General features: G+C 63.5%; 1 protein-coding gene across 1 annotated transcript; it reads left to right on the top strand.

Annotated features, from left to right (window-relative positions):
- Positions 1 to 545: 545 nt before the first annotated feature.
- On the top strand, positions 546 to 7,608 carry TAGLN2 (transgelin 2). The gene is made up of 5 exons (XM_044266660.1): positions 546 to 617; positions 5,537 to 5,734; positions 6,003 to 6,177; positions 6,477 to 6,579; positions 6,841 to 7,608. Exons 2-5 carry the CDS (start codon positions 5,555 to 5,557, stop codon positions 6,980 to 6,982), a joined length of 600 nt encoding a protein of 199 aa, XP_044122595.1. The 5' UTR covers positions 546 to 617; positions 5,537 to 5,554; the 3' UTR covers positions 6,983 to 7,608.
- The last annotated feature ends 2,723 nt before the right edge of the window (positions 7,609 to 10,331 follow it).

Below are 10,331 nucleotides of genomic sequence, written 5' to 3'. Positions count from 1 at the left end.
GTCAGAGAGGAGGAAACGGAGGGGAGAGAAATCAGGTCTGAACCCTGGGTCCCTAGGCAAAGAATGACCTCACTGTGGGTTCCTGCCCAGGCCTGAAGAAGGTGGAGAGCAGGAATACTGTCCTGGCCTGCAGCCCCAGTACTGTCACACCCTAGTCACCCGGGGGATGGGGGTGGGGGTCTTCCGGTGCCTCCATTTACCTAACCACCCTTTTTAAGTCAAGAGGCTTCTTCCCACATAAACATGCCCATAGTCTTGAGCTGACCTTCCGGGCAAAAAGCTTCCCGCCAAGGCATAAGTTTAAGAGCTCCGGGGTGGAGGTCGAGATTCTCACGGATGGCGACCGCTGTCATGGCCCGCGGGATGGCGACCGCTGCCCTGGCCCGCATAGGCTCGGACTCCTCATACCCTCCAGCCCAGCTTCCCGCCCACCGCCCCTCCAGCAGAAGCTCTGCCCTCCGCGCCCGCCCTGCGGCGCCTTTAAAGCCAGGGGCGCTCGCCCCGCCCCGGGTCCGCCCCGTCCGAGGCGGGACCCCGCTGAAAACCCCCGGCCCCGGCCCCGCGCGCCACTCGGCCCGCAGGCCCCGCCAGAAGTGTACCGCGGCAACCGGCCAACGGTGAGCAGGGGGCGGGGGGCGCGCCCCGGGAAGCGGGAGGCCGGTGCTTGCTCCCGGGACTGCGGCGAGGTTCCGACGACCGCCCGCCCTGTGCTGTCGGGTCCTGTCCCCAAGCCCCGACCCCGCATTGCTGGGCGATGAGGTCAGCCCCGGTTGCCGGTGCACGGACAGGGCGTCCGTCCGGAGCGGGGGGACCCGGCCCTCGGGGGAGAGGAGCGGCGGGCGCCGGGGCTTGACCCGCGTGCTCCGAGGGCGGGCGCGCCGGAGCTTCCCCGCGACCCTCAGTGCCGGGTTCCAGGAGCACGTGTGGGAGCTGCCCGCGCTCCGCGGCCCCGAGGCCGCCCTTTCCGTTCCTCTTCCCGCCCGCCGTCCTGCTGGCGAGTCGGGGTCTCGGGCTGGCGCGGACAGCCCCCCGACCTCGGGCTCCGGGGGCTGCAGCCCGCGCCGGCGGGCGGTGTGGGGAGGGGGTTGGTTGCGGGCGCTCCTGCCCCCGCGCCCGCCGGGGCCCCCACCCCGCGCCCCCTGCTGCTGGGAAAGCCGGCGGGGGCTGCGGGCGGGCTGCGGGCGGGCTGCCCAGACCACTGCGTCACCCCGGCGGTGGGCGGTGGGTGACTCATCCGGCCTTAACGGCCCAGGGCGTGGCGTGGCGAGGCGGCGGGGCCGGACCTGCAGGACCGGAAGTGGACGGCCGCCTTCCCGCCCCTGCGGGCCCCCCGGAGCCTGCTGGAGCCCCGGCCGGGGGAGTTCTGGGGAGCAGAAGGGAGCGTGGCGGGAGTGAGGGTGGGTGGGGGGAGGTCCCGGGTACGGCTTGGCTGGGCTCTCCCGACTGCTGACTCCAGAGCACCGGGCGCAGGGACAGCTCCCCTCCCCAGCGCCCCTCCCTGCCTATGTCTCCTTCCTCGGTCCCCCGGGAGACCAGCCGCCCGGGGGCCAAGGTAGGGTGGGGCGGCGGGGCCCTGCCCTGCGGGGGGCAACCGGTGGTCTTTGTCCGGCTGCAGCCCCCAACCGGCGCCCCAGCCCTCTGCTGCTCCTGGATTGGCCTGGGATCCTCCCCTCTGCCCCAGCCCTTCTCTCTCCAGGATTTCAGGGAGCGGACGCTCTAACTCCAGACTTGCCCTCGGTGCCCAGAGCATTGCTTCTGAACTATTCCTTGAGGCCGCTTCTCTGTCCCCCGACGTGTAACTTCCCACGCCTCCAGCCCCCCACCCCCGCCTCTGCCGCTGACCTAGCACCCCCCCACCCCGCCCCACAAGGGATCCCTCGCACCTGCCTGCACCTGGGAACTGCCGTGGTGGTGGTGGTGGGGCGGGCTTTTCCACGGAGGCCGCGTGTGGCCCCCGGGCGCGGAGCCTCCTCCCCACTGCATGGGTGTTGCGTGCGTGTTTCTGCCCGGCGCCCCCACCCTGCGGGGTTCCTGTGTTTGGTACACAGAAGCCATGGCAACGGCCCCACCTCACCCCTCCGCCCGCTAGCCTTGCGGCTTCCTGTTTGTGCGGCTTGGGCTTTCTCTTCTGCTCTTCTGCTCTGCTCGCTGACTTGATGGGGAGGGGCTGTCCCCCGAGGGGCTCCTCGGTCCCAGGTGTCCACCACCCTTGCCTCTGCCTGCTTCCTCTGCGCTACCCTCTGGGGGCGCCCCCCCCCAATCTGGTCCTTTCGGAGTAGCCCTAAGCCCCATTCTGACTTGGGAAGTTCCCCTGCGACTTGTGTGCACAATGAAAGGAGAGTCTCTTTGTCCCCCCCCCCCCCCCCGCCCCGTGAGACGCCCCAGCCACGGACCTTTGGCATCTGCGTGGGGTGGGGTGAGGTGAGAGGCCTGCCCCTCCCCCTCGTGGGAGCACTGCGGTCTTGTGGGTGGGGGTGAGGGCTGTTCCCCGGCTGTAGGCAGCTGTAGGCCCCTCTGGCTTATGTTACTCACCAGGGGGCCGACCCCCAAGTGGCTCAGCTCTTGTCTCCTCTTTGGCTCCCCAGCCTTGGGGCTATACCGCTCCCCACCCCAGCAGGCACCTGGCTGTCTTCCGTTCTGTTGAGGCAGGACTGCAGAAGGTCCCCTGGGTGGCACTCGGCTGGGCACACCAGCTGGGGCCCGTCAGCTCGAGCCTGCCCAGCGGGCGGGGCTGAGCCACAGCTGGGGACAGGCTGGCTGGGCCGCCCCTTCCTGGAGCTCTGCCCCAGGGCTCCTCACCTACCAGGTTCCAGGACAGTGGCCCCTGGGGGAACCCAAGACACTGCGGCTGGAGGCTGTGACAGGCCCAGCTGTGTCCAGGCTCCAGAGTGGGGAAGGGGCCCTCAGCATCCTCTCAGAGCCGGAGCCCTGGGGCGGGGAGGAGGGGTGGGCGGCTGGGAGGCCAAGTCTGTTTTGCCCCTGTGGGGGGACACTGGAAGGGTAGGGCGTCAGGACTGTCCTCCCCTCTTAACCCGGTGCCTGGGTTAATGATTCTTCTGCCCTTTTTCTCCCTGGGCCACTGTGATCTCTTGGCCTCAGGCCACTTGGCTGCAAAGAGACAACCCTTAGGCCCAGGGGACCCTGGTGAAGCTGCTCCAGAAGAGAGATCTGGACATTGAAAAGGGGGCTTACTGGTGGCTGCAGCCCCATCCCCCTCTTTTCCCCCCAGGTCTCCTTGCCATGCCCCTGTGTGTCACGGACCCCAGGTTGAGCTGCTGGGGCCGCGCTGGGAGGAGACAGTCTTGTTCGCCTTCCTTCTGAGCTGCTCTCTGCTTGCCCTCCCCCAGCCGAGAGTATGTGTGCCTGGTGGTGTAGGTCAAGGCCCAGACCAGCATTTATCAGGGCCAGCCTTCAGGCGGGGGGAAGTGAGGGTGGGTTGCTCTTAATGAGGTATAAAAATAACTGATTTATGGGGAGGATCGGGGCGGAAATGTGCTGCTGGATAAGCTGGAGTAGAAGGGAGCCGCCAGGCTGGAGTGTGGGGGAGGGGACCGGCCTGAGACCCAGGGGCTGAGAGCAGGAAGGGGTTGGGGCGGCTCTGCCCCTGGGCCTGGCTCCACCGCTGAGCCCGAGGCCCTTGGAGGGGGTGGCAGGATAGTTGAACCTGGGGTGTGTGGGCGGGAGGGAGACAGTGACTTCATCCCTTCATTCTGACCTGGCCTGGAGCCAGATGTGGGGAGTAGGAGTGGCTTCCTTTCCTGTCCTTGGGCACAGGTGCCTGTGCCTGGGGGTCCCCCCCTCCCCCGCCCTGTGGGCCACAGCTGGATCTCACGGTGGAAGGGGAAGAAAGGGAAGCTCATTCATTCACAGAGGGTTGGGGACAGGGAGTGAGGTCCTGTCGCCCCTGTGGTCCTGGCCCACCGCCCACCCCCCAACCCCCCACACCCCTGCATGGGTAGCATCCCTGGGACTTGAGCCCCAGGATCCTGGGGCTGGGACCTAGGCAGTGAGGTAGGAGGTGGGGACAGACTGCCCCTGGGCCCGCGGTCTGGAAACCACCCAGTTCTTCCCAATACAGGTTCTCAACCGAAGTTCAAACGTCCTGTGTGTTTCCCCAAGTCTCCCTTCCCTCCAGAGTTTCCCTAAAAATACCACCCACCTCCTGGGTCAGTTCCCTATTCCTGCTGTAACAGATGAGTACAAATTCAGTGACTTAAAGCCACACCCGTTTCACGTGGCCGGGACCTCAGCAGAGGTTCAAATCAAAGTGTCAGCGGGGCTGCCTTCCTCCTTGGGGAGTTCAGGGAGAACCCCTTGCCTTGCCTCCTCCAGCCTCTGGAGGCCCGTCCCCCCCCCCCACTCCAGCTTCTTTCTTCTCCCGCTCTGACTTGTCTGCCTCCCTCCCTCGCTTGTAAGGCCCCTGCTGTGTGTATAAAGCCCCTTGCTGTGAGGACTCTGGGCCATCTTGGATGATCGAGTGCACCGTTCCCTGCCGGGACCCTTCATTCAGTCCCACCTGCAAAGGCCGTTTTTGCCACGGAACCTTCGCAGGCTCTGGGCGTTAGGATGTAGACACCTTTGGGTGGCACCGTTACTCTGCCCGCCGTAGCTTATCGAGGGGAGGTGGGATTGGTTTTGATTGCCTGGTTTCTCATGGGAAGTTCCTTCTGCCTGCTAAAACCTTTTCTTTTTTCTTTTTATTTATTTATTTGACAGAGATCATAAGTAGGCAGAGAAGCAGGCAGAGCGGGGTGGGGGGGGCGGGAAGCAGGGGATGCGGGTTAGGACCTGAGCTGAAGACAGAGGCTTAACTCACTGAACCACTCCGGCACCCCCTGCTGAAATCTTTTAAGGGACTACTCAGACCTCCTCTTCCAGGAAGGCTTCCGGACTGCTTCTGCCCATACTCTTCTCTACGTTTGTGTCACGTAGGGTCTGATTCGTACAGTATCTTCCCGCACAAGCCTTCCGCTTTCCTGGGTGCTCTCTTTGTCTCTCTGTGGGCTTTCCAGGACCAAGAACTTCCACGGCTTTCACAGTCGCGGGCACGGATGGGGGTGCTCGGTCAAGCCCAGAGGCCGGTGGTGAGGGTGGGTGTGTCCGGTTCTCGGGCTCCTGGAAGAAGTTCCCTAGTCATGTCTTCCTCTCCCCAAATCCTCCTCCTCCCCACGGCTGCGGTTCTAATGACCGGTTTGCCTTGGCTAAAGCAGACCACCCCGAATGAGGGGCCTCGTTTAGGCCGTATTCTACTCCAGTGGGTTTTCTATTTCATTCCAGTAGTGGGGCCGTTTGAATGAAGTCTAATGGCAGCACTCAGCGAGGTCAGCCTGCCGTAGGGGTGGGGGAGCCCAGAGATGGCCTGCACGGGCCCTTACCCCAGAGCTCTGAGCAGTGTAGTTTTGGGCCCTGTGCCAGAGTTGGGGTGAGCCCCGTGTTTGACCGTGGTTCTCCCCTCTGGGGCCCACCCTGGGGATGCAGGGTGTGTCCCTGCAGGCTCAGAGTACTGACTGCGGGCCCCGCCATGTCCTCTCTCCAGCCACCACTGCCCTAGGGAATGGCCAACAGGGGACCTGCCTACGGCCTGAGCCGGGAGGTGCAGCAGAAGATTGAGAAGCAGTACGATGCGGACCTGGAACAGATCCTGGTCCAGTGGATCACCACCCAGTGCCGCAAGGACGTGGGCCGGCCCCAGCCTGGGCGCGAGAACTTCCAGAACTGGCTTAAGGATGGCACGGTGAGCGCTGAGCCCTTCTGACTGGAAGTGCCAGGAGCGCTGGGGGTCTGGGGGGCCTGGGTCTGTTCCGCTTCCTCCTTAGCCTGGGTCTCTACCTCACAGAGGACCCACCGAGTGAAAGGGGATGCCCTGGGGGACTCCGGGAAGAAGTGCTCCGGGGAGAGGACCTCGGGAGGGTGTGTTGTTCCGGTGGGACAGGAGCCCCGGGGGCACGCCTTCTGTCTCCCGGCCAGCGGGCTCTCACCGCCCCACACCTGTCCTCACCCAGGTGCTGTGTGAGCTCATCAATGGGCTGTACCCCGAGGGGCAGGCCCCGGTGAAGAAGATCCAGGCCTCCACCATGGCCTTCAAGCAGATGGAGCAGATCTCCCAGTTCCTGCAGGCCGCCGAGCGCTACGGCATCAACACCACTGACATCTTCCAGACCGTGGACCTCTGGGAAGGTGGGTCAGGCCAGGGGACTGTCTCCCAGAAGACCAGACACCAGGCGGGGCCAGCTAGCTCCGGGAGACGGGGTGGGTTTCTGGCACCCTGAAGACAAAGGGGGTATGTGTGTGTGTGTATTTCATGGTGGGATGGGCCCTGTGGGAGGCTGGCGGGGAGGAGGGTGTGGGGACAAAAGGAATTAGGAAGCCATTAGGTGCATTAGGAAGTTAGGTGCTGGCCTAAGTGGTCGGGGTGGAAGGCTGGCCCCCAGGACCCCAGCGTCGCTGAGGCCAACACAGCCCCTCCCCCTTCCCAGGAAAGAATATGGCCTGTGTGCAGCGGACGCTGATGAACCTGGGCGGGCTGGCCGTAGCCCGGGACGATGGGCTGTTCTCTGGGGATCCCAACTGGTTTCCCAAGTGAGTATGGCACGGTGGCCCAGGCCTGTCCCTAGCGAAGGGTCTGGCACAAAGCCCTTTCCTGTCCCTCGCAACTCTCCAGGGATGGCAAGGGACTGTCCCCTTTGAGACACGAGGCGGTGGCTTGAGAGAGCTCGGGCCTCTCAGACGGGGTGGACACCGGCTCCCGAGCCCCCCAGCGAAGCCTCAGCCTGTCCAAGGGCAGACGTGCGCTGGGGCAGTCTGCGGGCTCGTCCTCACCGGCGCTTCCTCTCCCCCCAGGAAGTCCAAGGAGAACCCTCGGAACTTCTCGGACAACCAGCTGCAGGAGGGCAAGAACGTCATCGGGCTGCAGATGGGCACCAACCGCGGGGCGTCCCAGGCCGGCATGACTGGCTACGGGATGCCGCGCCAGATCCTCTGACCCCGCCCCAGCCCCGTGCCCACCTTCCCATGGATGGTTAATATATATGTATATTTTTTAGCAGTGACATTCCCCGAGAGCCCCTGGGACTCTCAGACTCCCTTGGCCAGGGTGGGGGCCCGGCCTGCCTCCTCTGGGGTGCCCGGTGGCAGGCCCCCCCACCCCGTGCTTACTAATACATTCCCTTCTTCAAACCCACCAAAACTGGACCAACTGGCCTCCTTCCTCCTGGGACCAAAAGTGGGGGGCCTTGCCACCCTGCAGCCCCATACCTCTTCTCTTTCCCTTTGGCTTCTTTCCGCCCTGAGCTCTGCCCTCAATCTGTTCCTTGGCTGGGGGTCCGAGACCCTGCCTTCTGGCCTTCCTTCACCTCGCCCCTTAGCTGGGGCTGCAGGGACTTAATTTATAGGGAGAGGCCTGTGGCGGTGGCCACGGGCCCCGGCTGGGCTGCCGTCCCCACACATGGAGGCGGTCTGCCCCTGGCGGGGCCTTCTCTCTCAGCTTCCCCTTTTCCATTCCCTGTGCTGTGGCTACGGGGGAGAGGGGACAGGGACAGGACTGCGACCATGGGCTGGGGCTTGAAAAACCTGAGTTTGCTGATTTCAATAAATATCTCTTGTCTTTTTTGGGTGGTCTCTGGCTGTGTCAGGGGCCCCGAGCCCCCCACGGGGAAGGGAGGAGTGTGGGGCCAGTACCGTGACTTTGACAGGGGAGAGGGCTTCGAGATGAAAGGCTACAGTCCTCACCCCCATCTTCTGATTTCCTTCCCGGGCACCTTCGTCCCCAGGTTTAAGGGAGGGGAGGTTGGGTTGAGGACCATGGCCCTTGGTCCCGGAGCCGAAATGCAGGAGATGTGGGCGGTGTCCACACGCCAGCCTAGGAATCGGGCATCCACCCTGGTGCTCGGGTTGGGCCCCTCGCCCAGCCCAAGTGGCTTCTTCGCCACCGCAGGAGGGTGGGGCTGGCTGCTGGCCCTGCCGGGAGTCCTGGCAAGTCTGGAGGCAGGAGGCCCCTCAGGCAGGCCTGGGGTAAGGCGGCCTCTGGGAGTTGGCTAGGCCAGCTTGGGGGCCTGGGGCAAGGCTGGCAGTGCTGGGGAGGAATGGCCCGGCTGTGAGTGAGCTGGAGGGAAGAGGGCCTGCAGACGAGGCGGGGGGGGGGGTACTAGGTTATCTGGAGCTTGCCCTGATGGAGGCCTGAATGTCCCCCACCCCCACCCCCGTTTCCAACTCCTCGGTGTCATCTTGACCCCACAGCCTCCCCATCAGACCCTGGGACTTTATAGGGAGAACGGGACAGAGCCTGGGCCAGCCCCTCACACCAAGTTCCCCCACCCTCTCTCTACTTCAGCGCGTGTTTCCTTCGGAGGGCAGAGCCCCAGCACTGTGCCAGGGGGTGACAGATGCTGAGGAGGTTGCTAACCAGAGGGCTTCACGTCTCTCCTCCCTCTGCCTCACTGGCTCCCTCTGCCAAGGAGCACCTACTGCTCGCCTCAGGCTCAGCCCGCATCTGGAGGGGTCCGCCTGAGGGAGGGAATTTGCTGCACAGCAGGGGCTGAGGCCCAGATTAGATAGGCTGCCGCCTGTATGCAAATTCCCAGGGATTAGCTGTCACTCTGTCCCTTTATCTCTGGCTCTGGAAGGCTTTCTCCGTGGAGTACAGGGAGGGAGAGTGACATCATTTCAGAGAAAACCTTGAATTCACTAATGGTTACACTGAAACACTGACCTACTCACACCCTTCCCGGATTTAACCGTTTACAGCTTCCCATCCTTGGCTGGGCGCTTCCCAACATTCTGAGACACTCCGCTTGATCCAGAGCTGAGACACTGGGTCCCAGGGCATCCATGGCCATGTAAAGACTAAAGGGGGGATGTGGGTTCGATGCCAGGTCAACCTGGCTGTGATCTCGTGCCCTTGGAGGCTCAGTAAGAAGGGGGGTCGTGGAGGGGATGCGGGGGCGGTGGGTGCCCCTCCTCTGAAAACTGGAGGTACTGGCTCCCACCTCCTGTAGCTGTAGGGGTTTTGCCAGCCTGGGCAGCAAGTGCGGTCCTTGGCCCAGCAAAGGCTCCAGAGACAGACATGCAGGTGCAGCGGCATCCATGTGGATGCCTCGTGGGGGCAGAGGTGCCGCCTGGCTGGGCTCCGAGATGCTTCAGGCAACAGCCAGGCCCCCCACCCAGAGCAACTGGCTTCCAGCCAGACACAGAGGGGATGGGGGAAGTGCTTGGTTAAGGGGCACGCCCCCCTTCTGGCTGTGACCGCCACCCCCACAGGCCCTGTGAGCCATCTCCTCCACTGCAATCCACCTGGCCACAGCTCCAGCAAATGCCTTCTGGAAATGGCCTGCACCGATACCCCAAAATCGGGTGCGTGTTTTGTCGCATGGGAGGCCACAGTTTTGTGCCGAATCTGGCCTATTCCACCTCTCCTGACCTCTCCCCTTTCGGGGTCCAAGACCTAGGGGAGGGGGGCAGCATCTCCTCTGTGTGGCACTTCCTTCTCCAGGGCTCCCTACCCTGCTGTCTCCTGACGCCCCACCTGCGGGACTGTCCCCACTGCTGCTAGGACCCCTGTCCCCTCCAGGTCTCACCAGGGCTTGTCCTTCAAGTCTTTGTTCAAAGTTTACCTTCCAAGTGCAGCCGTCCCTGGTCAGCCTACTTTGTGCATTCCTTCCTCGGCCCCCCCCCTTTCTCCTATCACCACCTCTGGGTGTATTTTACTTTCTGTCTCCACCCACAGAATGTACACTCTTTAAGGGCAGGTTTGTGTTGGTTTTGTGGATGTGGAGAGGTGCCTGGCCCGTTGTCGGTGCTGAATAAATATTTGTTGAACAAATGAATGAATATCACCCCACTCTCCCGTTCCTCAAACCCCTGGCCCAGTGACACGGCGCCCCGGTCAGGCCAGGGTCTCAGCAAGCCAGCCTGACCTTGGGTCTGAGATGGAAACAGCGCCTCTGTCTGTTTCCTTCCAATGCTCCCCCATGGTTCATTTCCAGCAGGTGGAGAATGGGAGACTCTGGGGCTCCAGAAGGCTGGAAGGGGGGCTGGGGAGGGAGGGGAGAGCCCTGTGTGGTCTGCGCAAAAGTAAGGCTCACTGCGGATTTGCGGGAAGACAGGCGGGCGTGCCTACGAGTAGGGCAGGAAGAGGTAGGAGCAGACTTGGGTTCAGGTTCATTGACTCCTTGCCTTCAGCTTTGAAGTGCAGAATCCCTGAGGAGGTAGAGAGAAGGCAGGTTTGGCTCCTTGTGGCCCAATGGAAAGAACTGGAGTAGGAAGGCAGGGAGAGGCAGGGAGAGGCAGGGAGAGGCAGAGCGGGGAGGAGGAAGAGGAAGAGGGCTCCCAGGGCT

The sequence above is a fragment of the Neovison vison genome, chromosome 10, assembly GCF_020171115.1.
Source record: "Neovison vison isolate M4711 chromosome 10, ASM_NN_V1, whole genome shotgun sequence".
Taxonomy (NCBI): Eukaryota; Metazoa; Chordata; class Mammalia; order Carnivora; family Mustelidae; genus Neogale; species Neogale vison.
This window is presented reverse-complemented; position numbering and strand designations above follow the sequence as displayed.